The 27424-nt window shown below is 43.7% G+C and overlaps 1 protein-coding gene across 1 annotated transcript in view; it reads left to right on the top strand.

The window, feature by feature from the left end:
• st3gal3b (ST3 beta-galactoside alpha-2,3-sialyltransferase 3b) overlaps positions 1 to 27424 on the top strand; it is a gene marked incomplete at its 3' end in the record, with an annotated part of 109667 nt that overhangs the window by 65750 nt on the left and 16493 nt on the right. The window contains exon 11 of the mRNA XM_083782620.1: positions 22212 to 22362. Within this exon, the coding sequence (XP_083638746.1) occupies positions 22212 to 22362 (151 nt within the window). The remainder of the gene's footprint in view (positions 1 to 22211; positions 22363 to 27424) is intronic.

Below are 27424 nucleotides of genomic sequence, written 5' to 3'. Positions count from 1 at the left end.
CGTCGTACGGTAGCTTCTGTTAACTGACTGTGGGCGCGTTCGGAAATACCACACCGGAGCACTCTCTCCTATTAGTTTGCATTGCACAGTGGGCTCAGTGCGCTATTTCCGAACGTGCCCTGTGTGTGCGCTGCGAGCTATGGCTGCGAGAGACCTTTTTTTTTTCTTCCTTTTCTGATCCGTTCAATGCGCCTCGGAAACACAGGATAGGGTGAAATTTACCATGAAAAAACGGTGCAACCACGGATTTTACCGATGCAAGCACTCCGCGAACGATGCATCGAGATTTCACCTGTCAATTTTACCGATACACAGTGAATGGACCGATTCACTCGCATCGCGCACGTCATAATCGATGAATCGATACGTATCGATTATTTTCCACATGCCTAGTGCGCGCGTGTGTTCGCGCATGCGCGGAATGTGCTCAAGCTGACTGGCTGAGCACGGAATGTGATGTATGGTGATAACAGTGCCGCTCACGTCACGTGGGTGTGATATTTTTCTCCATATCGCTGTGTGAGAGACAGTCCACTGAGCAACTCAAAGTGAGGCTGAATGACAAGCATTATGCATTCTGGCTCTTTGAGGGGAGCTAGCGCCCCCTATGGCCAGCTTGGTGTTTGTGTGTTCTCAGGGGCGGCCTTAGGAATCTGGAGGCCTGTTTCAAGACCAAATACCTATGACATCATTATTTTGTTGAGGCCTCCCTGAGGGTGGAGGCCCGTTTCAATTGAAACTGGTGAAACATACTTAAGGCCTCCTATGCACACACATTATAGTACTACACAAACGTGTGTGCTGTGCACGTCTGCGTCTCATTCCTGGAGAGAGGATTCTTCTGTCCAAATCTGGCAACCCTTGCAGGGCCTAATGGTGGAAGCTGCACACAGCTGTGAACCTTTCAGGGACCAGCAGCCAGCAGGAATTTTTACAGGGTTCCATTTGTCATAATACTACACTCGGGAGAGACCACGGGAGGGAGGGAGGGAGGGCGAGAGAGAGAGAAAATAAAGAGAAAAGCAGAATAAAATAGAATGGAGGGTATAAGGTCAGGAGATTGTTGAGGTAAAAGAAAGGGGGGGAGGGGAGGGGAGGGGGGGGGGGGCAAGGGTCGGGTTCAAGTCCGACTATAAGGCAGAAGGGAGAAAAGAGGATGGAGAGAGTGTAAAGTGAGATGGCGGGAGTGTTGGATGGTTAAAGAGCTAAAGTCAAATGGAGGCAAATGACGGGTTGGCTCTCATGGCCCCCTCTCAGCCTTTTGATAAGGGTTCTTTTTTTTTTCTGTTTGTGTCAGAGAGAGAGAGAGAGGGAATGGACAGTTGGAAATGACTGGGATAATTGATCTGGCCCCTGGCGACCAACATACACAACGCGCTTTGATCTGCTGAAGGAAGGAAGAATGTCTGTCACGAGTTTCAGTCGGGGGGGGGGGGGGGGGGGGGAAAGTGACGTCCCGTGCTCTGTGCCATGATGACATGAGAATAAGAGACCCCGACGGCTGTGAAGGCACCCCTTGTACGCTGTAATTGTGCATTTGGAATGTTTACGTGTCCCTAGATTGGTGCCTGCAAGTTTTGACTTGACTTAATGCATGTCCATATTCATTTTTTGAGTGCAAAAATGGCAATTCTAAACCTTGAGTCATTATATTTTATTATTATATATATAAATGCTGCGAGTTCTCATGTTCAGCATTTCTTTTTTTTAATCGTACATTTCGATGCACCTTGGAGGCGATTGAAATTGAAACGTAGTTGGGTCACCCAGTTTACACATACACACGGAAATTTACTACTGTTGCTTCAAATGGCGTTCTTCTCCTTTTTTTTCTCCCCTGGATATGATTATTGTTTTTTTACATGAAGTCAAAGACCTGACGTGTCGCCATGGTAGCGTGGAGCGCTGTCTCTCTCGGAACTTGAATATGACCCTAGTGTGTGTGTGTGTGTGTATTAAGTAGTGAGTGTATCAGGTTTAAAGTGGCTTTTTTTTAAATGTTTGTCACATGACAAATGAGGCCCATCGTTGCTGTGAATTCCTGCTGATGAAAAATGATTGCCAGGGGCCCTGTTCACTTTAAGCATTAAGCAGTTTGAGGGGACCAATGGAGTTAAGATGTTTTGTCCAAAGCACTTTTTTACTACTTTCCGTTGGTTCAATATTTTCGAAACGACACACAGACGTAAAGGCTGTTCAATAGCATTGATTAATGCAAAGAAAAAAAAATGATGTTATGAGGTTTCCTCCCGAACGCAACGATATACTCTTTCGAAGTGAACATTTTTAACTCAAATCTTTGCTTCTGGGGGGGGGGGGGGGGGGGGGTCCCTGGAACAACAAGTTTTCAGATGGGGTTCGGCGGCCAAATACATATCATTTTGGGGCTCCTTGCCATGAAAATGATTGAGCACATAGAAACATAGGGTTTTTCAGAAAACTGTCAGGATTTAGAAGGCATTTGTAGAATCGTCCTCTGGTCTAAATGCGTTAAGAGAACACAGACCTGTGCGTGGCTGCGCACACACATGCACACAAACAACAGCTTGTTTACCATTGGAGGTGTTTATGCTTTTGCTGGTAAATAATAAAAGCATCAAGTAGAATCTAGTTTTTTAGGGGGGGGGGGGTAATAAAAGTGGGTGCAGGCGTGTAGAGAAGGCAACCATACTTTTTTTCCCCTCCAAACATATATGTTACCATGGTAACATTATGTTTACTGTGGAAACTGAATGTTTAAGCCTTTTCATTAAACGATCTCCAAAGAGAGCACAAAGTCATGTTAAATGACGGTTATCCACGTCTCATTGATACCCGACTTAGCAATAAGCCCGCTGCAGCAACATAAGTGCCCCGGCCTAGACGGAACGCAGTGGAAACTGAACGCCAACGCTCGAGACGTAAGCAAACGCATGTTGTGTTTTCGTCCGTAGGCTGTGTGTGTGTGTGTGTGTGTGTGATGTGTGCGTTCACGGCAACCAGCAGTCATCATCATTGTGCTGTGGATGTTTTTGAAGCCCTTGTCATTGGGATAATACCAGTCAGCAGGTAATGAGCCTACTGTATGGAGACAATCGGCTTTTGCAGAATGGCATGTTTACGAGGTTAGACTCCCGGCAGCTAATCCTCCCCCCCCCCCCCCCCCCATCCCCCATCCCAGTGCATCCCAGTAGGAGACTTAACCCATTTAGACCTGAGGTCGATTCTAAGAAAAAAAGCTTCTATGTCGGTCGTTCTCAAACATTATTCATGTGAAGAGACCCCCAACAATATATGAAATTGGCCGACCTTCATCTGAAAATATGTTTTTCCAGGGACCCCCCCACCCCAGAACAAAAAATTTGAGTTAAAAATGTTCGCTCTGAAAGAATATATATTCAAAGATTTGCACCACATTTTCACGATTTTTCAAAAAGAATAGCGGACCTACAAGCTCGTAGCGCGGCACTCTGCTATTTTCAATAGCTAAAGTATAACATAATGCTTAAAACACCAAAAGGGGTTTCTCCCGTCCTGAATTGGTTAATGTAACTTTTTTAAACGAGTCGCCACACTACACAGCAGCTTTGAAGTCTTGCCGTTTCCAGTGGGAAGTTAGCTATTGAATAGCCTGCACGCTTTACAGGTGGAAGGAATGCTGCAGGGCCTTTTCATAACGATGCCCATACAGTAGCTCTCTCCCTGCTCTCCCACATCAGCAGCTCCGCTTATAAAAGGCTAAGGTGTGTTGTTGTTATTTTTTACCTGCCGCTTCTTGAAAGTTGTGGGTGGCGAGCCCACTCTGGGGATTAATGCGTCCGGTGCCGGGGCTAGTGACTCATTTTTGTTCGTCAGTCATGTGTCCTGGATTATCCTGGCCCCCTTTAAGACTCTGATATGCTGGTAGAAGAAGGAGGAAAAACAAACTGGAGTGCTGGGGAGTTCAGTCCGGTCTTGGACGGACGGTGCGAGCCGAATACAAATGAGCAAGGCCGTTTGGTTTGTGTGTCGTCGTCCCCCCCCCCCCCCCCCAGAACTGTTCGTGTTTTGTACACACTAGCAAACATTCGCATGCCCTTTTGACTCACTCCCGTGTCCCTCTCTCTCGCACATGCACGTTTCCATGAGCCTCCCATGCCAGAGGAGATCCAGTACAGACACTATGCTACAATTTTATAACCCGAATCTAATAATAATAATAATCTTTTTTGTCCCGAAAGATATTTGTCTTCACAATCTGTTCAACACCCAAATCAAAAACAACACAGAGCACATTACACCAAAAAACTAAACATGAGGTCCCCACTGTGTACAGAACCATCCTATCGGCGGGGCAGTTTGTTTAATGCTGCGATGGCTGAGGGGACAAAACTCCTACTAAAACAGACCTTTTTCCAGGGCAAGGTTCTGTATCTTTGTCCAGATGGCATGAGGTTAAAGAAGCGATACAGGGGATGATCAGTGTCATTTGATATTGAAAGTGCTAGCCGTGTGATGGCCTCATTGTTCATATCAGAAAGTGTGGGTGTGGGAAGTCCGATGATCTTGGAAGCAATACGGGTGATACTGAAAAGTTTGTTCCCGTTAGGCATGGACAGTACGGGTGTAGAATCTCAGTTCTTGAGCTCCCACAAACGTTGCTCACAGTCACATTTGTGGTTCTGTCATCATGACATCTACACTATTCTATACTATTTTGAAAATGGAACCGTAAGGGTCCATTCATACATTCTTGCGGAGTGGACGTTAACGGTGTGGATTGTATGACTGTACAGTGGACCAGAGACATCACACGCACAGCTTCTATAATCCCTCAATGACCTCAGGCCATGTTTGTGTCACCCAGTGTTGATTTTGTCGACTAATATACTAAGACGAAAAATGTTCGTCGACTACCTTTTTTCACTGACGAAAACTAAATGGAAACTAATTGAAAACTAAGCTATGATGACTAAAACTAAGACTAAATGTACTGACAATTTTGTCAACAAATACAAACTAGAGTAAAATGTTAGGAAGGGACTAGTGGACAAGAGATCCAGTATAAGTAAAAGAGTCATTTTACATATTGGTTACAAGTGTAAAATCAGTCATTACGACAGCATCATGGCCCGACAAAATACATTTTAATCGACTAAATCAACTGTAGATTTAGTCGACTAAAATCGCATGACACTTAGTCGACTAGAACTTGACTAACACTAAAACATTCCAGGTGACTAAAATATGACTAAAACTAAATTAAGTCTCAGTCCTATGATATAAACTAAAATAGAAATTTGCTGCCAAAAACAACACTGTTGACTTGAAACACCTTGACTTGAAAGCGTGTCCGCCCATGCAGGACATGGCAACTGTTTTGATGCGTTGCCCCAGTTGGATGATGTTAACTCATTAACTCATGTACCCAGACATGATATATATTTTTTTGCCTTTCCATATCGGCTCGATTTCAACGTTCATCCTCATGCACTGCACATGGCTGAGGTGCACTCGCACGCATGCAGGCACACGCGCACGCACGCTCGCACACGCGCACACACACACACACACGCACAGTTGTTTGTATATATGTGGATATTTTCAAACAGCGCCAGTGAAGGGTATACAGAGCCCGTGGTAAACACTAGTCTGGAGGTGGAGCGATGGATGGTGTTCTCTATCTCTGTGCTGTTTTGTTTACCGGTGGCTCTCACTCAGTGGTGGAACGCAACCAAGTACATTTACTTAACCCCGTTTATAGGCCTGACATTGACATTTTAAAAGATGTCTTCTAAATCATGACAGTTTTCTGAAAAACCTTATGTTTCTGTATCAGTGGTGCTCAATATTTCATGTCAAGTACCCCAAAAATTATATGTATTATGCCTCCGCCCCCCCCCCCATCTGAAAATATGTTGTTCCAGGGACCTCTCCAGAAGCAATGATTTGAGTTAAAATGTTCACTCTGTAACAATATATATTCAAAGATTTTCACGATTTTTCCAAAAATAGCAGACCTACAAGCTCGTATATCTGCTATTTTTCAATAGCTAAAGTATAACACAATGCTTAAAACACCAAAAGGGGTTCCCACCCAGAATGGTTTAACCCATTTAGACCTGAGGCCGATTCTACAAAATGACTTCTTTCTAAATCATGACCGTATTAAAAAAAAAAACATGTTTCTATGTCAGGTGTTCACAACCCATTTCATGTCAAGGACCCCCCGAATTCTACACACACATTTCCACCCCCCCCCCCCCCCCCCCCCCGCGCAACTATTTGAGTTAAAAACATTCGGTCTGAAAGAATATGTATTCAAAGATTTGCACCACATTTTAGATTAAAAAGAAATAGCAGATCTACAAGTTTGATCTGCTATTTTTCAACAGCTTCCCCGTCCTGAATGGGTACAAGTACAATGTTGAGGTATTTGTACTTTAATCGAGTATTTTCGATTTCCAATACTTTGACTTCTATTCCACTACTATCTCGGATCCAGATATTGCACTTTTACTCCACTACAATTATTTGGCAACTTAGTTATTTTGTAGATTTTGATTCTTACAGAACATACATTGACTACTTCAGCCCTGTGTACAATTCAGCCGATCTGCAAGCTCACAATCAGTGTTGTTTTTGGCAGCAGATTTTACTTTTAGTCATTGTCTCTTCAATAGTTTTCATTAGTTTCAGTCACATTTTAGTCACCTGGATGTTTAGTGTTAGTCTAGTTTTAGTCCCAATAAATATACGATTTTAGTCGACTAAATCTACAGTTGATTTAGTCGACTAAAATGTGTTTTGGTGGGCGTTGATGCCATCATGGCTGTTTTTACACAACGCGTCGCGCTGCGATGCGTTGTGAGCTTGTAGATCTGCTATTTTCTGCATGCAACCAAGTGTAAAATGACTTATACTGGATCTCTCGGGCCACTAGTCCCTTCCTAACATTTTAGTCTAGTTTTTATTTGTTGACAAAATTGTCATCGTTTTAGTCATCATGGCTTAGTTTTTATGTAGTTTGTCAGTGAAAAAAACGAAGTCGACGGACATTTTTCGTCACGGTATCAGTCGACGAAACCAATGCTGCTCACAATGCGTGGCATTGCAGCTATACTGCGTAGCTGGAAGTCGTAGCCCGACGCGCCGCCGTTGTAACCCCGATTTCCCGAGGACAGAAATAGCATCTATATGGCTCGTTGTCAGCTAAACATCTGCGGTGAGACCCCAAAGTAGCATGCATACGTGAAGTCCATAAACATTTACATACTTGTAAACACAGATTTGGAACATGAACCGAGTGACTAACAAGAGAAGTCCGGATGTCACTGATTACCATCAGTGTCGTTTATCGTCAATGAGTCACACGAGGGGGCCACACTGTGGATTAAGCCATTATAGGCCTGACGTCGACATTTTAAAAATGTCTTTTAAAATGTATTTTTTCTGAAAACCTCATTTTTCTGTATCAGTGGTTCTCAATATCTGTATCAGTGGTTCTCAATATTTCGTGTCAATCAAGGACCCCAAAAATTATCTGTAATTGGCCGCCGACCCCCATCCGAAAATATGTTGTTCCAGGAACCCCACCAGAAGCAAAGATTTGAGTTAAAAACTGAAACTCTGAAAGAATAATATTCAATAGATTTGAGGCAGATTTTCACGATTTAAAAAAAAATAGCTAAAGTATATAACATAATGCTTTAAAACACCAAAAGGGGTTCCCGCCCAAAATGGGTTAACAAGCACAGACCATACAGTGTATGTGTGTGTGTGTATATATATATATATATACCGGTTTATAGCATTCTGAAGTTGTTAAAGCAAGAAAAACAAACCCAGGCCAAGTTTGGTACTTTTGTTTGAAGGTTTTCCTGCGAGCAAAGAGCTGCTCTAGCTAAAAGGTAAAGGTAAGGGCACTCTGGGCCCTGTCGATGTGAAGGCCCTCAGCTTTGTGATCTCTGAAAAGGGTCGGTAGCCATGATGTCTTGTATACAAGTCCTCCTCCAGGGTGAGAAAGTTTCAAGTGCTTTCTATTGTCTTCACTGTTTGCCCGTCATGGGAGTGTGAAGACACCGGCTTCACACACTGGATAACCTCGCAGAGAGAGAGACGAGGAGGGGGGGAAAAGAAAAACCCGCTGTGACCCCACCTGGGGTCACAGGTCATGGTTGTTGTGTGTGTCAAGAAAAGCTACGTTTAATTGGCAAATGCTTCGGATTCCTCCCAGACACCAAAAAGAAAATGAAAGCATCAAAGTTTGATAGACCTGTTCCTCCTTTTGATGAGGTGCAGAGAATTATGAGAATCTCAGTATAACCAGGAATCTGTTTGTCCCCCCCCCCCCTCTTTTCAAACATTCTTAGTGAAACTTTTTCCTGCTCTATGGAGCACTTATGTGGTGAGACGCTGTACTCTATAAACTCCTTAAAGTCCAACATATACAGTGCTAATGACCTCCAGAAAACCTTAATTGCGGATTGTTAGCAGCTCAGTGCTGCCGTTTTCATTTTTAAATTGTCTAAAAAAAAGAGTCTACCTTCCGGGAATCCAGTCGACCTTTTATTTTGGTTACCCCTGTCATGTCCACTCCATAAACATCAAACAGAACCACATCCGTAGATGGCATTTCCAGGTCTGTATAAGAAACTAGATCCGACGTTGTACGGTTATATAGCTGCATATCGGGGGGGGGGGGGGAAGGAAAGCCTATACTGAAATTCCATGGCACTGTCTGTCGCATCCACCGACACCAGCGCAAAGTCGCAAAACATGTTGTTTGGAATCTGGGGGGGAAACCCAAGATTAGGCAAAAAGGTTGTTTTGAATTGGCCATATGTCTCTTCTCTGGCACAGAGGCTGTGGTGGAGGAAGGCCAAAGCGTGTTTGTGTTCGTTTGCACTGAGGGTCTTTATAACCGCCAGTACAAGGACTACAGATGGGGCACATGTTGTTTCTCTCTCACTCTCTCTCTCTCATCCCTCCAGGCTTCTCTCCGACTTTCTCTGTACAGCTCTCTTGGCTGTGAAAGCCTTAAGTTATCTCGTGCATTTCTCCCAATTTTATCCTAACCTCGCGTGCTTTCTTAACCCATTGGCATGTGCTTCATCATGCCTACTGTACTCGAATCCCAACCACATCTGAAAACAAAAACAACGAAGCCATGCTGTAACATATAGCTGTATAACTCCAGGCTCTATATAGCGTCAAGCTGTTTCTCGTTTAGGCTTTTTCCCAAAAGGTGGCTTCTATTCTGCTGCATTTATACTGTACAATATTATAGCCTTGATTGGAATGCATGTCATGTTTATGCTCCGTCTGATTCCTAGACAGACCAGCGCATCCTTCTTATCGTAGATGTTATGAATAGAGATATGTTGGGGTGGAGGCCTTGGCTGGTCATCGCGGGGCGATTACACATCGGTTTGGAATGTACAGGCCTGTAAGTGCGCTCATCAGACATATTTCTGGTGCATGGGTGCCCCTTTTGTCCCCAGGGCCATAGATTTGTCTTTAACCCGCTTGTTTTGTCTTTTTTCCGTTTCCATCACTTTTTCCATAGAAGGTTTTTTTTGGCACCATAGTGTCCATACTCTCCTCACCTTTTCAACATGGTCTTGTCTTAAATCCTGCTTCTTAAGCCCTTGTGGTGGTTCATCCTCAACAGTTTACCTGCGCTTTCTTACTGCTTTGAACCTGTCAAACACACTCTCTACGTGCCCCCAGAAATTCTGTTGTACTTTGCCTCAACTTTTGACATTTACACGATATCGGTCTAATTTGAGAGATATACATAAACAGCGATTTCTCTGCTATTCAAGGATCATCTGGAGTATTTAAAGACGACACACTTGACTTCCCCCCTTTTACTCTTTATCCCAGTGTTATTTTCTAAATGAATTGGATCTAAAGTAGGCTCTCTGTTATTGCTCGGAAGAGGGCTCTTTAGGACTCGGGCCGGTGTTGACAATCTGTACACACATCCTCTGACATTTTGGATGCGTGCGTCCGTTATACAGACACACACCCAGCGGTCCTCCTGCTCCGTGTGAGAACCCGTGTTTACTTCGAGCTACTTCTCGGTATGTCCTGCGACTCCTGCACCTGTTTTTGTAGCATTTTGACCAGCGGCCAGTTGGATTTGAAGGAGCTCCGGTGGAAATTACACAAGCGGTGGCCTTCCCCCTCCATCACGAAAAAAGCCTTCCCTTTCTGCTCTGGCCTTAACCCCATTTTTGTGCCGGGAACCCCTTTTGGTGTTTTTATTAGCATTGTGTTATACTTTAGCTATTGAAAAATAGCAGATCTACAAGCTCATAGTGCGGCACTGAGTGCCGCGCTACGAGCTTGTAGGTCTGCTATTTTAGAAAAATCGTGAAAATGTAGTGCAAAGTCTTTGAATATGTTCTTTCAGAGCGAGCGCTTTTAACTCAAATCTTTGCTTCTGGGTGGTCCCTGGGACAACATATTATCGGGCGGCCAATTATATATATTTTTGGGGGTCCTTGGCATGAAGATGTTTGAGAACGACTGACATAGAAAACTGTCAGGATATAGAAGGCATTTGTAGAATCGTCCTCGGGTCTAAATGGGTTCAACTTATTTTACCTCAACATCTTACAGGCTAATTACCCCCTCTAGTCCTGTGAGAGCTTTTTTGGAGTGATTTGATACCAAGATGGTATGGAGGCTACTTTTTTTTAAAATTATTATTGGTTCATTGAATTTAGTGACCCGGCGCAGAGTGTGGGAGTTTTTTTATAAGGCTTTTTGAAAGGAACGGACCCTAACCACCACCTACCTCCATGCTGTGGTATAGTCTTCAGTTACACAGCCCCACTGTGAGGCAAGGGACCGTGGCCATTGTTAACCTTGACTTCTCACGGTGCAACCAGGCCCGGTCATCCATCAGGATACATTTACCTCCATGTCAAACGTTGGTCTCACAGGCCACAGCGTTGAAACTCTCGTTGCAACAAAAAGATGTGGCACTGTGCTGTAAAACCACAGGACGATTATAAAGCCATGTTAACTCCAGAAGTTTTTTTTTTTGGGGGGGGGCCCTCCAGCTTGGTGGCCGCCTCAATCACCAAACCACCCTTTATCCTTGACTTGCTGGGCTGGTGATGTCAGAAAGTAATGCCGAATTAACATTGTCCTTGCGTGCGTCCAACAAAATTTACTGTCCTCGCGTGCGTCCAACTAAATTTACTGTCCTCGCGTGCGTCCAACTAAATTTACTGTCCTCGCGTGCGTCCAACTAAATTTACTGTCCTCGCGTGCGTCCAACTAAATTTACTGTCCTCGCGTGCGTCCAACTAAATTTACTGTCCTCGCGTGCGTCCAACTAAATTTACTGTCCTCGCGTGCGTCCAACTAAATTTACTGTCCTCGCGTGCGTCCAACTAAATTTACTGTCCTCGCGTGCGTCCAACTAAATTTACTGTCCTCGCGTGCGTCCAACTAAATTTACTGTCCTCGCGTGCGTCCAACTAAATGTACTGTCCTCGCGTGCATGCAACTAAATGTACTGTCCTCGCGTGCGTCTCGAAGCCTTCACTGACTTCTGTCTCTCACTTTGGAATGTGTGTATATATATATATATATATATATATATATATATAACGGTGTATATATATATATCCGTGGTTGTTTAGTAAGTAGTGGAGGGAAAAGATCATATCTGAATTCCTGTGACAGAACAAAGTTTATATATGTGACCAGGTTTGACTGAGAGCCTGCCATTGAGCAACCTCCAGCTTTTCACCAGAGAAAAACTGAATTTATTTATATTTTATCCAAAAATGAGTTAATAGCACAGGCAGACTCTTCACAGCATGTCTGAAATTAATATCTGAGCTGAAATCGACATGTACATATGAAATAAATGCTTAAACATGTAGCTAGGTGTAATGTTGGAGGCCACAGAAGTGAACCGTTCAAGCCTGTTTTCTCAACTCGCTGTTTTCTGCAAAGCATTACTCTTTAATCTCCAAACTGAACAACCAATATGTCAATTTGAAGCTATAATTCCCTGCTTTCATATTATATGAAAATTCCAAAAAATCCAATGGCAGTCCCTCAGTCAAATTTGGGCGTGTGTGTGTGTGTGTGTGTGTGTGTGTGTGTGTGTGTGTGTGTGTGTGTGTGTGTGTGTGTGTGTGTGTGTGTGTGTGTGTGTGTGTGTGTGTGTGTGTGTGTGTGTGTGTGTGTGTGTGTGTGTGTGTGTGTGTGTGTGTGTGTGTGTTTTTTAAGAACAGAATCACAGGCTATTTATCCATTCTTTTGCGATATTGAGCATATCAAATATAGTATGTTTTGTCTCCTTACTCTCTCAAGTGCTGAAAGGTCGTTGTCTTTCATAGCCACGTTCAACACAGGTGGAATTCCACTCGAGTTGGAAAGACCACTGCTTTTTTGGGGATCTCTTTTTGCAGAACGAAGCCGTACCACAATACAATTTGGTCTCCTACTGGCTATGCAAACAATTATCCTTCCCAATTAAAGGTTGTTTTAACAGGTGCTTTATTGGAAGGCACAGCCTTGTGCACTCACTTAAATCTAATAATCCAGAGCAATTTAACCATAAAACTGTCGCAAGAGAAGGGAAACAGTCATTTCCTCTCCGACCACAGCCCTGCAGCGACGCCTCAAACCCGCCACCAACTACTCAACTCCCATTCGCCTTTTGCGTGCACGCGCATGTGTTTATGTGGGAGTGAGAGAGAGAGTGAGTGGTACATGACCACACTCTTCACCTTCCTGTTCTGTCTGTATTCACATGGTCTGTCAAAGGCACGGCAGTGCTTCTCCTGACACAGAGACACACATTGTGTGTGTTTGTGGTCAACCCACTGCGTAAAACCACATGCTGTCCCCCGGAGGCATGTTGCAGGAACATTGGGACCTCATTCACGAAAGCATGGATTTGATCGTAAAGTATACTTACAAATAATTCCACGGACAAAGTGGCATCCGTCATTCTGTTCCTGAAATTGATATGTTCTTGCGTACACTCAAAAAACGTTTAGAAAGGTGTAATGCTAACTTTGTTGAGAGCCAATTGTTCACAAGAATAACGACTTGCTCGTCCCACATATGACGTAAAATTCTCCATTCATTGTCAATGGGAATTTAATGTTTGTGTAAAATTAAATTCTACACTAATAGCTGAATATAGGAGGGGCTAGCGCCCCTCAATAATGACCTGATATTTCTAAATCTCAATATTTTAAAATAAGAGTCAGAGTAAATCAGAGTAAAAGTCTTTCCGGCACCCCAGAGCTCCTATTTTGAAGGCATCCCGGCACCGATTGTGTTAATACAGTAGCATTGGTTGAGTTTTAGAGATGGTGAAGATCTCTCCCTCTTCTACACTGTAAACGTTTCTCATGTTTTTGCTGCTTTGGCCACGTTTGTGTTCCCTTGCAGCACAGGGATATCATATACTTAACCCATTTTGACCTGAGATCAGGTCAGGAAATTGTGCAAGATCATTTTGCTTGGTCAAGGAGTCATCGTGCGATCCATAATTGGTTGCCGTAGAATGCCTTAGGATAATATATGCCCTGCACAAAAGCCTCTGTAATCTTTTTCTTACCCCCATTTGTTAACTATTTCAAATTGTGAGGCTGTGATTCCGTCCTCCCACAAGTGATGCCACTTTAGTCTGCCTCTTTTGTGCTTTCCTAGGCTTGACGGACATCTTCCAAACTGAAGTTGGGTGTTTTGGTTTGCTATGCAAACATCAGCGGGAGTGGGCAAGAGAATGGTCGGTCTCACCACATGAGAATGATGGGAGAGCTTGTGTAAGGGAATGGCTAGCTTATCTTTGCTAGCCAAGAGTGGGACCTGAGAGATAACACAAAATATGTAATTACGAACGACACGCAACAGAAATGAAAACACCTAAGACTTAGGTGTTTTCATTGCTGTTGCGTGTCGTTCGTAATTACATATTTTGTGTTATCTCTCAGGTCCCACTCTTGGCCAGCAAAGAAGCATAGCCATTCCCTTACACAAAAATATTTGAATGCAATATCTTAGGTCCTAAGATATTGCATTCAAATATTTTTTCTTTCAATTACCGGGTTGCCATGACCAGATGGCAAGTATATTGAACAGTTAAAACATAACTACTATATGTATGAGTATCCAGAGGCAAACCCAGAAAAATGAATGAATAGATTTTCATTCAAAAGTTTATTGAAATGGGTATAAAAGCAATAAAATACATATACTGTACACACTGGTGCATTGATGCATTTGGGCACCAAGGTACCACAATGGAAGCCTTTATTGTTTATCCTTTTGATTTAATCCACTCCACAAAACAATTCAATTCAGTTCAGTACCATTGCACATTTCTTCATGTATAATACAGGTACCCATAGGCGAGCAGTTTAACAACCCATGCACAGTATTCGGCCTTTCTAATTGTAAATCAGCTCAGCTGTAAATCGCACAGTACATCTATTCATAAAAAAGGGTGACTAACTTTCTTTAGCGAAGTTGAGAATTTGCTATTGTTTTGAGAAACTTTCTCTGAATTCTAATTTGTTACTTTGAAATACTAAGTCATGATTTTGAGAACCATTTCTCATAATCGCTTACAGAACCTGGCGTGCTGAAATGTTGGTCCGAAGGAGCCCGCGTTCAAGTTTTAACATTTTAGTGTTCAAAGTTTTAAGCACTTTGTTCAGCTCTTGGATTGATTATAAGTCTCACCACACTCGGGTGACTTCCTGCATGGCCCCACACAGAGATATAATCACGGCGCAAAATGCCACCCACATTACCATTCGGGAATGTCCTGTACCACAATTTGCAATCCTGGTCTGCAACAGCGATGAACCAAGCCTGTTGGTGCTACAGCGCCAAAGCTCTTCAACGTACCAATCTACTATAGGAACAGTGGGTCCCAAACCTTTCAGGTCGAGACCCAAAATAATAATAATAATAATATAATAATGATAATATCTCAAACGTATATAGCGCTTTTCTGAGTACCCAAAGACGCTTTACATGGGGCGGGCTTTACAGAGGTAACAACAAAATAAAAACAACTTTATTAGGAAAAAAATATATAAAAACTAAAAGCTATAAAAAAATTAAAAATCACACCCGTGTGAACTGAGTGGTGCAATTCCTACCCCCCCCCCACCCCCCCCCCCCCTCTCTCTCTCTCTCTCTCTCTCTCTCTCTCTCTCTCATTAGAAGGCAACTGCAGCACTCTCTTTGTTTCTGGCACAACAGCGCACAACAGCGCCCCTACTGGTACTCATTATCATGCTCATTAACGTCACAGACACACATAGGCGGGCGGACACGGACATTGCTGGTCGTAGGAGTGGTTGCACCACTCTAAAAGACAGTGAAAAGGGTTAGCTAGGGAAGGCAATGATGAAGAGGTGGGCCTTGAGGGTGGTTTTTGAAGGTTTGGAGGGTGGGGGCATCTCTGAGTGCCTTAGGGAGGGCATTCCACAGGTTTGCGGCAGCAATGGCAAAAAGCTCTGTCACCCCATGTCCGGAGTTTGGTTTTGGGGACGTTGAGGAGGTTTGCATCACCAGACCTGAGGGAGCGGGAGGGAGGGGACATGACGTTTGGAGAGGTCACAGAGGTATGGGGGAGCCAGGTTTTTTTTTTTTTGTGCTTTGTAGGTGGTCAGGAGTGTTTTGAAGTGGATTAGACGTTGATTAGACGTTTGTGGATTAGACGTTTGCCCGGAACCACTATAGTGAAAATAGGAGACCTACTACTAGCACACAGCGTGACGCTTTTCCCCCGCGTTCACTCACAGCTTGTAGAACGGCCATTTTCACTACTTCTTCAACATTTGTTTTGTAATTTATGGAATTTCTTAGATTTTTATTTTTATTTCTCCATGCAATTACAGAAGAAATCCTTGGAATTTCGTTTTTAATTCTTGAAAATCTCTTAAGCTTTATTGGGAATTGCTTCTTGAAAATGTTTTGAAATAATAGTTAAAAACAAAATGTCGTCAAAATAATTAAGTAAAGGGACCCGGGGAAAAATGTGTGGGCTCCAGGCTTTAGTCTATCCTGTTTTGATACACCCTCTTTACAGGCAGTAGCTGTATCATTTCACTTTGAACCCATTCTGGGCGGGAACCCCTTTTTGGTGTTTTAAGCATTATGTTATGCTTTAGCTGTTGAAAAATAGCAGATCTACAAGTTCATAGCGCGGCACGAGCTTGTAGTTCGTAGGTTTCGAAAAATCGTGAAAATGTTGCGCAAATCTTTATATATTTTCTTTCAGAGTGAACGTTTAAAACTTTTAACAATTTAGGCATTTAGCAGATGCTCTTAATCCAGAGCGATTTACATTAAGCAAGAACAGAAAAGCATGGGAATACATCACATAAAACATTTATCATGAAACATGCGTAAGCTAAGAAAGTAACAGTGGAATATCTATATAATGAAACTATACATGTAAACTATACATCTATACTACTATGCTATACATCTGTACTATGACTACATACAATGCAATTATAGTGCTGTCTACATAACATGCTATAAGTCTGTATCAAATGCTATCCAAGTCTACAGAAATGCTATCTAAGGGGGTGGGGTAAGTGCTATGGGCCATGATGGAGTCTGAAAAGGTGGGTTTTCAGACTACGGCGGGAGATTGGGAGTGATGCTGTAGTTCTGACTGCAATGGGAAGTGCATGCCACAGTTTTGGAGCCAGAAGGGAGAAGAGTTTGGGACGTGTGGAGCGTTGTCCCGGCGTTTTTAGTGAGGGTACTTCCAGCTTCCCTGCGTTGGCTGATCTGAGTGCGCGGGAGGGTTTGTAGGGTTCGATCATACTTGCAAGATATGGGGGAGCCATACCTTTGGTTGCTTTGAATGCCAGCATCAGAGTTTTGTATTCTGTGCGGGCAGCGACCGGGAGCCAGTGGAGGGAGCGGAGCAGGGGGAGACATGTGAGAATTTTGGCTGGTTGAAGACCAAGCGAGCTGTGGCATTTTGGATCAGCTGGATAGGCTTAAGTGCACATGCTGGTAGGCTGGTATATTAGCTTCTGGGGGGGGTCCCTGGAACATATTTTAAGATGGGGGGCGGCGTCCAAATTCACATAATTCTGGGGATCCTTGACATGAAATATTGAGCACCACTGACATAGAAACATGAGGTATTTTAGAAAACTGTCAGTATTTAGATTTTTTTTTATTTCGACGTCAGGCCTAAATGGATTAATGTCGTTTGCAGGTCATTCCATGTATTAGGGCCACAGAAGCTAAAAGCAGTTCTACCAAGTTCAGAGTTCACTTTTGGTACCTTTACAGGTTGTATATGTCAAGACAGTAGCCATGTCATTTCACACTGCCTCAATTTCTCCCTGAGAAATCAGATGGGCTGATGGCACAAAGGTTTCCTGATTGAGTAAGATGATTCCTCCCCTCAGCACATCGAACTGCCAGATGCCAGAAAAACCAAGACCCCGACTAAAACGACTAAAACTAAGACGAAAAATGTTCGTCGACTACCTTTTTTGACTGACGAAAACTAAATGAAAACTAGGCTATGATGACTGAAACTAAGACTAAATGTATTGACAATTTCGTCAACAGATAAAAACTAGATTAAAAATGTTAGGAAGGGACTAGTGGAGTGAGCTTTGTTAAGTTGTATTTATATTGTATTTATAATAAAACAAATGTTTTAAAGTGTAAAAACTATTGGTATTAGTTTCCTCTCCTGGCAGCTCAGGCCACAGCCTATGTTGCACATTTCCTCACCAATATCAGGGTTTTCTGGAAAGTTCTTTATCATTCTTTATTCGGATCCCTATTGGCTTCCACAAAGTGGTCGCTATAGTCTTCCTGGGATCCACACAAAAATGTATACGATAAAAACTTAAATTTAAGTTAACAATACATTTAAAACAGACAAAATCACCTAAAATAGTGAAACGACCAATAGTAACAAATAGTGTTTACACAAAAAATACAATAAGGTACAGAAAATATATGTAGCTGATTGGTGTGTTGTCCATTTACTTTATCTCCCTAAAGACCAACAGTATTTTTTACGTTTTCACTGGCACAAAAGAGAAACTATTTGTAGTCGATTTGTGTATTTCATTGCCTGTTACTAAGTATTATTACATGGCTTGGTTGAATGCTTGATTCTGATTGGTCAATCGCTGAATTCAGCGGTGAGTTATGTGTTGATAATGTACCGCTCAGCTGTATAACAGACCTCTGCCTAATCAAACCCTCTGAGCACCAGCTGCGCGGCTGCGCCCCGCTTGATTTACTGCCGTTTCCAACATGACAGCCGTGTAAACACACAATGTCATTTACAGCTAAACATTGCTCTCAGAAATGTTTTTGAAAACATTTGAGCGAGAAACAGACAAAGCAGTACCCGAGAAATGGATTCGATTTGATCAACTCCCTTCCTTGTTTTCCGACAGTGCCCTGCAGCTGGCCAGACGCGAACCAGCGAGAACTACTTTTTTTTGTTGTGTTTTTGGTCAATGTGTTGGGTAGCCATAAGCGGGATAATATCTGGCTAGGTGGTCATTGTCGGTTAAACTCCCCGTCGGTGAATTATCTCCCGACAATGACCACCTAGCCAGATATTATCCCTTACATAAATACTGTCGTCTCTTTTCCAACAGTTTAGCCTTAGCCACGATGCTAGCAGCAGTGACAGGCTGTCTCTTGGTTCTGTGCCATGGTTGTGCTGGGCTGGTTGGGCAGACCTCCACCTCGCCACACAGGTGGGCCGGGGTGTGAAATTAGCCTCCACCGTGGGAGCCGTCAACCCTCTGCTCTGAATAATTATATTGAGAGAAGATGCAGTTTTATTAAATATGCCACAGTGCAGGGACGTGCAGAGAGTGTTAGAGCAGGGGCAGGGGCTGAAATCCTGTGAGAGGGCACAACGTGTCGCAGTGCGACGTGTTGTGAGCTTGTTGATCAGCTATTGTCGGGGGGGCGCAACCCAGCACACTTTAGCTAGATGCGGTGTGTAACGACATGGATTTCTAAACAAATTTGTTCAGCGCAAAATACTGTGTTCACGTTCAGGAGACTTCCGGGGGAAAAAAAGCAATTCTCCTGAATGCTGCCTTCCGGCATAGCATGGAAAGGAGTGTGGCATTTTCACTTCTTTCAACATATTAAACGCTGCATTCGTGGTCTATAGTGGAGAGGACAGTTGTTTTACAAGACGGGTAAAATTGCAGGGGCTGAAGCCCCCTTTGATGTCTACTGTATGTGTACATACACGTCCCTGCCACAGTGGTTGTGCTTTGTTCACTGCACAGTGAATTCTTATTCACTAAGAATGCTTCTAACAAAGTAGAGACTGCATTTTATAAGAAAACATTCTGTTTTTTGTACACAGAACTTTAACATACATAAACATAGAAGTCCACAATTCGCGGAGGCATATTTCATGTCGTTTTTGGGGTCCTTGACTTGAAATATTGAGCACCACTGATACAGAAACATAAGGTTTTTCAGAAAAATGTCAGGATTTTGAAGACATTTTTTTAATAAATGGGTTAAATGCCTTGCTCAAGGCCATCTTGGTTGCTTGTCGGTGTTGCTGATGAGCGTCGTACCCATCATCAGGTAACCGCACGGCTCCCGTCGGTCCACCAGCTGCTCTGAACATTTCAAGCCGGCCAACTCTTCCACCTGCTAATTGTTTTGGTACATTTCTCAGAGCCACCTGTGCTTTGTCTTGTCGTTTGTTTGTAGCCCTCTTCAAAGTGATCCCCCACCACTCCTTCAGACATACCGATATTGTCTCTGTGTGCATGTCAAGTCATTCAATGTAAAGTGAGGGCGTATGTATCATTACCGTCCCTTCCAAGGTAAAAAAAAATAATGCATTACTCTGTTTACCTAACACACACATGGCATACTCCCTCACATGCACACGCGCACATACATACACACACGCACACACACACACGCACGCAGCAATGTAGCATTGGCAAATAGGCTGCTGGCAAACACAAGCTGTGTTGACAGGAGAGATGAGCTGTAGTTCCTGTCCCGGCTTGCCAGGGCCACAGAGCATGTCCCTGGTTCAAAAACACCACCGCCGCCGCCACAGTCGTAAAAGCCAACACACTACGGCTACGACAGCGTCTCTGCCAAGACACACACAGACATGCACACGCAGAAACACACACACACACACACGCACACGCACACACACAGTCACACACAGGCATTGCTGTATCAAAGGCAGCAGGGGTGGGTGCCTGACTATTTGAACAGGTGATTCCCATTCTGCATCTGCTGCTGACCCCTTTTGCCTATGTGCCTTTTATGAAGTCACTCTCCGTCAGGCGTGCCTTCTTTTTTTTTAAAGCCGTTTTGTGGCAGACGTTGTTTGTTTGCCTGGCGGTGCTCATGCGCTACAGGCATGTCGTGCATCTTGTTTCTGTTTTGAAGCGATTATATAGTCCTATTCGACTGGGCTTCCGACACGATGCCGCAACAACTCGGACGTAATGTTTGCTGAAGCGGCGTTGGAATTCGCTATCGGCGGTTTGTTCGTGCCTGTATTGCTATATGTTGTAGGCACACAGTTTTAGGCGTACCATTTTGTAGCTGTGTGTATCTCGGCATGCAACTATTCAAAGGATGAGCCGAGTGTTATGAGGCCGTTGACCGCTAGTATGGTTAGTGTGTGTGTGTGTGTGTGTGTGTGTGTGTGTGTGTTGTGCTGTGCTGTGCTGTGCTCAGCTGATTGGCTGAGTGTGATGAGATAAGAGAGCCCAGTGATTGCTATTTTTTTTTTAAATAGCAATTTCTGAACACCATTATACAACGGAGACTATTCGATTTAGTTGATTATTTTAAAAATCAATGTCGATTTTTTTTTTTTTTTTTATAAGAAATAAATTGAGCCAGATCAAGTTGACCATTGGGTTCTAAATATCGGTTTTCGATAGCAGACAATTGCCCATATAGCTGCGGCAATTCTCGGCGTGCGACTGTTCCAAGGGATGGGTTCGTTGTTCTTGAGTTAAAACTAAGCTGCAGTTGAATGAGTGCATTGCTTGATTTCCATAATTCCATTCAGGTGTGTGTTGGCGTGTGTGCATTGCTTGCCTGTCTGTGTTCACCCTGGCGACTGATGATGATGATGATTGCGTGTGTGTGTGTTCGTAGGCGTGCGTGTGTGTTCGTGTGTGTGTGTGTGTGTGGACCTGAGGTCTCCCAGAACCCCCCTCCAGAGGTCATGGTGTGATTTATACCCCTTCCTGTGGCACTTCCCGGTCTCCCCTCGGGGGTGCATAGGGTAACCTTGACGGGGCATTCATGGATGGCCTGGTCTAAGGGGGTCAGTTCTGCAATCTTCCCCCGACTAACTATGAAGTTATATTTTTTTTAAACGGGGGCCCAGGAAACTGGCACCTTGTCAGCTGCTTAAAGGCAAATTCTACCCCTGGCTGACTTCTTATGGCTTCTTCTGCCGCTACTGTGGTGGCAATTACCCATGTCCTCAGAGTCACCCCCCCCTCCCCCCCCCCAACCTTTTGAGCCATTAAACGACCAAGAGCCATTCCACTAATCAGCGGTGGTAGCGGGCCTGGCGTCACAGGCCTGTTGTGTTCAATGTCAAAAGTCCTCCGGAAGGTTCAAGGTAGTCCGGACTGTCTCTTTGATGTTCAGCTCGTTGAAAGGCTTGGAAGGCCTATAACTGTCATCACTTTGGGTTGTCCGTTTTTGTTTTGCGGACCTTTGTCCTGGCAATGCAGTGATGGGGGGGGGGGGGGGGGGGGGGGAGGGGAGGGAATAAAGAAAGTTGGGAATTTTTTTAACCAAATCTGGGCGGGAACCCCTTTTGGTGTTTTAAGCATTATCTTATACATTAGCTATTGAAAAATAGCAGATGTACAAGCTCATAGCGCGGCGAGCCGCGCTACGAGCTTGTAGGTCTGCTATTTTAGAAAAATCGTGAAAATGTGGCGCAAATCTTTGAATATATATTCTTTCGGAGCGAACGTTTTTAACTTTGTTTTCAGTTGGGGGTCGGCAGCAATTACATATAATCTTGGGGGTCCTTGACATGAAAATGTTTGATAACGACTGACATAGAAACATGAGGTCTTTCAGAAAACTGTCATGATTTAGACGACATTTTATAGAATCGTTCTCAGGTCTAAATGGGTTAAAAGATGGCGCTGTTATACTTACTGTATGCTTCTTTTTCTTTTCTCTTCCTCTTGTGATATATATAGCGGGGCACGGAAGGCTTCTGGAAGTCTGTGGCCCACTACGTTCCCAGGGAGCCCACCGAGATGAGGATCCTCAACCCCTACTTCATCCAGGAGGCTGCCTTCCAGTTCATAGGTCTGCCCCTTAACAACGGCCTCATGGGCAAAGGAGTGAGTCCAGACCACACACACACACGGGGGGGGGGGGGCTCAGGGGTATAGAGTGGCTGGATGGTAACCGTAAGGTTGCCAGTTCGATCCCGGCGGGCTCCCAACCCCAGAGTTAGTGTCGAAGTGTCCTTGAGCAAGACACTGAACCTCCTGATTGCTCCTGATGTGCTGGTTGGTGCCTTGCATGGTTTCCGCTGCCATCGGTGTATGAATGTGTGTGTGAATGGGTGAATGTAATGCACAATCTATGTAAATTGCCTTGGATAGAGGCGCCATATAAAATGCACCATTTACACACACACACACACACACACACACACACGTTGACTTGATTGATTGACATAAATGAAAATGTCCCGTCAAACCCACCACACAGCAAAACGTACTGTTTTCAAAGTGTGTGTGAGAGTGTTGCACACAAACGTCAGTAGCATTACAAAGTTACATACAAGAAAACCCTTCCAATTCCATGTCTGCCCCCCCCTCTTATTTCCCTTTGTGTGTTTGTCTTATCTGTAACGCCATCGCCAGTGAGTGGCGTGCACAGATAGACACTAGGGGGTGCTAGAGCCTGCCCTTTTCCCTCTGGACAAATGAAAACGAAAACAAAGCTTTTTTCAATGTCACCATGAGTGGTGACATTGATCAATTCTTGGTAAAAAGCTTCTAATATATTATTTAGGTCCCAAAATCTATAAATCTCACACTATTAAGGCAACTGGCCGGTTCCACTCGCTGCACAACGTGCCCTTTTTTTTTCACTTGAGCACCTGCCCCTCTAAATGTCTGTGCACGCCACTGGCCATCGCTACTATTCCAAAGCCCCCTCAGGTACACATCTTCAGCAATGGGATAATATATTTAATCTTTTGGCGGGTAGATCTCGTTGAGCTGGTCATTTTTAACACAATGAGCGCCGGGATTTCTTTCAAAATAGGAGCTCGGGGTGCCGGGCAGATATGGCAACCTTTACTCTGAAACCCCCTCCCCCCCCACCCCCTTCCGTTCCGTACAAAAAGCCATTCTTTCTGAGCCGTAAACAAGGAAGTTGAACGGCAGCGTGCATGCACGAAACAGCAAGGAGTATGGTGCAGAAGGAGAGGCCAACTTTTAGGGTTAAGCGCTATGACGTGTTGTGTACACGTCCACTGAATCCATCGGTTGTATTTCATGTGACGTTTCCACACGGTCTGAATGTGTTAAAGTAGCTCTCGTCTCGAGTCAAAAAAGGTGCGGGCAGCCCTGTTCTACGGTATACGCACCAGTGGCGTGCACAGACATTTAGAGGGGCAGGTGCTCAAGTGAAAAAAAAGGGCACCTTCTGCAGCGCGTGGAACCGGCCGGTTGCCTTAATAGTGTGAGATTTATAGATTTTGGGGCCTAAATAATATATTCGAAGCTTTTTTACATACTGTACAGTGTACACTGTAAATATATATATATATATTGTTTCTTCTCAAAAGGGCACATTGCCAAAAGGGCAGGGCACCCCCTAGTGTCTCTGTGCACGCCAGCACTGATACACACACTGTTGTATACACAGCCTTAGTACTGATCATAACCATCCATATCCAAAGTGTGTTTGACAAAATGCATGGCCAACCCTCTTGACGGCCATTTTCCAACAGCAACCCATATTTTTAGTGACATGACACCTAACCCATGCCATCGCAGGAAATGAAACATTTCATGCAAGTCTTTCCGCCACCTCGGCAGAGATGAAAAGATGGGATTTCACGTGGGGGGGAGAAAATGGAAAACCTTGTCAGGAGCTTATTTAGCTGGCGGGCTTGGCTCTTAAGAGAGAGAGACAGGAGGATGACGTAATACGCATTCTAGAAACGGGGGACAATTTCATCTCCCATTAGAGAGAGAGGTAGAGTGGGCGGGGGGGGGGGGGGGGGGGGGGGGGGGGGGGGGGGGGGGGGGGGGTGATTGTGTGTACCTGGAAACATTTTATCACTGGTAGTGTTTACTGGTCCTGTTCTTTTTTTTTTTTACTGTAAAAATATATTAACTCATTGCGGGCGGAATCCCTTTTGGCCTTTTAAGCATGATGTTATACCTTAGCTATTGAAAAATAGAAGATCTAAAAGCTCGTAGCGTGGCACTCGTGTCGTGCTACGAGCTTGTAGATCTGCTATTTTCAGATGGGGGTCGGCAGCCAATTACGTATATATTTTTGGGGGTCCTCGCCATGGAAAATGTTTGAGAACCACTACTGACACAGAAACATGGGTCTTTTCAGAAAACTGTCATGATTTAGATTAGAAGACATGATTTGTAGAATCTGGTCTAAATGGGTTAAAATGACACCAGATGACGAGAGAAAGATCCATCTTCTGGCGTTCTCGGAAACTTGAACATGGATTGTTCATTTTGTCACATCAATCGCCAGTGACTGTTGGATCAGTGGAATCGATTGGGTAAAAGCTGATGCATTGGCCATGTTGTTGGATCAGTGGAATCGATTGGGTAAAAGCTGATGCATTGGCCATGTTGTTGGATCAGTGGAATCGATTGGGTAAAAGCTGATGCATTGGCCATGTTGTTGGATCAGTGGAATCGATTGGGTAAAAGCTGATGCATTGGCCATGTGTTGCCATACATGGAAACCAAAAAGGAACAGTGATACACTGCAGTGCCGGGTGTTTTTTTGCTAGCCCCAAAGGAACATCGACGGTACCAAAGTCATAGGAATTGAAAATGATATTATCAATGCATTGTTTAATAGCTTGTTTCAAGTTCAGCCCGTTCGACAGCCAAGAAGAGACAGGTTATCAGAATTTTAAACTAAAAACTAAAATGGCTGCTTTTAGCCCAAGGAGTGTTTTTTGTGTGCAAAACTATAATGCTTAGAATGGTATTCAGAATCATGAAAACCCCCTAGTTTCACGTGTCACATGCTACTTAAAGCAAAGGGGGGGGGGGGGGGGGGGCCAATAGTGCCAATAGTGACAGCCGGTCAGCAAGTGGATTCATGAATGTATATATATATAGACAATATTTTAGGCCAATGAAAAAGTCTATATACCACATTTCCCACTTAAACAAAAGAAGCCTGTCGGCTGCCGGACTAAGGCCGGAATGGCTGAAGGAGAGTAATGTTTTTGCTCATGTCTGTCTGTGACCAGACCTCAATGTCCGCTAATCTCTAAGTGAAAACTAAATCCCTGAAGCACCGGTAGTTCCAGCAGAGAGAACATAAGTGCATGTCAATCAGTGTTGATTTCGTCGACTAAAAAAAGACGAAAAATGTTCGTCGACTACCTTTTTCCACCGACGAAAACTAAATGAAAACTAATGATGACTAAAAACTAAGACTAAATATACTGACAATTTCATGGACAAATAAAAACTAGACTAAAATGTTAGGAAGGGACTAGTGGACAAAAGGTCCAGTATAAGTCATTTTACAATATTGGTTGCATGCTGAAAATAGCATGTAGATCGGCTATTTACAGCAAGTGAGCAAGTGATGAGCAAGTGAAGAAAGTAAAGTAAAATCAGTCATTACGACTGAATCAAGGCCCGCCAAAATACATTTTAGTCGACTAAATCAACTGTAGATTTAGTCGACTAGCAGCCTATTACCAAACCTAACGAATGAAAAGCTTTACCGTTGAAATCCCTGTATTTGAAGTTTGTTTGACATTGATGTGAGCATTGCAATGCTTTCTTCAAGCTGTACGAAAGTTAAAGGAGAATTCCATGCTAGAATGCTTTCTTATCTTTCTTACCTTTCTTTGTAGTTGTTACGTCCCCACCAAAGAGGTGTTTTTTTGTGCAAAAACTCCTTATTGGCTATTTTCCCTACCATAAGCTCTCAATGAATTGCATTGAATTGAATGGGAATTGAATGGGGCTATGGGGTGTTATGCTAATTCGCTTATTTCCATCGAAATAAGTAGTAAAGTGTGCCGCTTGGGATATTATTTACATTATGAAGAGAGGATATATACAAAGAAATTATCATTTTGAGCGATGGAAATAAGCGAATTAGCACAACACCCCATAGCTCCATTCAATTCCCATTCAATGTAATGCAATTCATTTAGGGCTTATGGTACGGGAAATAGCCAATAAGGAGCTTTTGCACAAAATAACACCTGGACCTATTTGATGGGGACGTAACAACTACAAAGAAAGGTAAGAAAGCCTTTTAGTATGGAATTCTCCTTTAAGTGTTCACTTTTGGTTGGCAGACTTCAAAATAAGAGCAGTGTTGACTGCAATCAAATTATTTCAGTTTTGTTAATTGAGTTTTACAATTTAGGCATTCAGCTGGGTTTCATTTATTCAAGGAAAGAAGACACGTTTGTCTCCACCAGGCCGAAGGCATGGGGAGAGAGTATGTTTTGCACTCTGTGTGTGTGTGTGTGTGTGTGTGTGTGTGTGTGTGTGTGTGTGTGTGTGTGTGTGTGTGTGTGTGTGTGTGTGTGTGTGTGTGTGTGTGTGTGTGTGTGTGTGTGTGTGTGTGTGTGTGTGTGTGTGTGTGTGTGTGTGTGTGTGTGTGTGTGTGTGTGTGCGTCCGTCCGTCCGTCCGTCCGTCTGTGTACAGCTAATCTCCGGCACCGTTAACCCGGTCGATGCCAAATTTTGCACACACACTCCCTGGATGCCAACAATTAACCTTTTTTATTTATTTTCCAGAACGTCCTGTTATAGCGCCACCAGGAGGCCGACTTTTGAAAAACACATTTTTTGATATTACTCCTCCAGATTCTGTCCAAAGATCCCACAAATCGTTACACACTATCTCTATAGTCATGTGTTCAAGACGGATCTGTCCGATATTTCAGATTCCATCCTAATTGGCTAACATTGGCTTTCAAAGTTTGCAGGATTGGCCCGTTTTTAACAAAAAGCCTCAAATCATGAACGCAGCGTGCAATTTACGCGAATTATTTCACAGACTTTCCTACTAGGATGAGGAATATACCCCACCCTTTTCACATTGGCCTGTTATAGCGCCACCAACAGGTGGATCTTTGTAAAAACAAAAATGTGGGTGTGGGTGTGTTTTCATGGTTATAGTTAGGGGTAGAGTTTAGCACTATAACTTT

Source organism: Protomyctophum parallelum (genome assembly GCF_964188405.1).
Source record: "Protomyctophum parallelum genome assembly, chromosome: 14".
NCBI classification, from domain to species: domain Eukaryota; kingdom Metazoa; phylum Chordata; class Actinopteri; order Myctophiformes; family Myctophidae; genus Protomyctophum; species Protomyctophum parallelum.
This window is presented reverse-complemented; position numbering and strand designations above follow the sequence as displayed.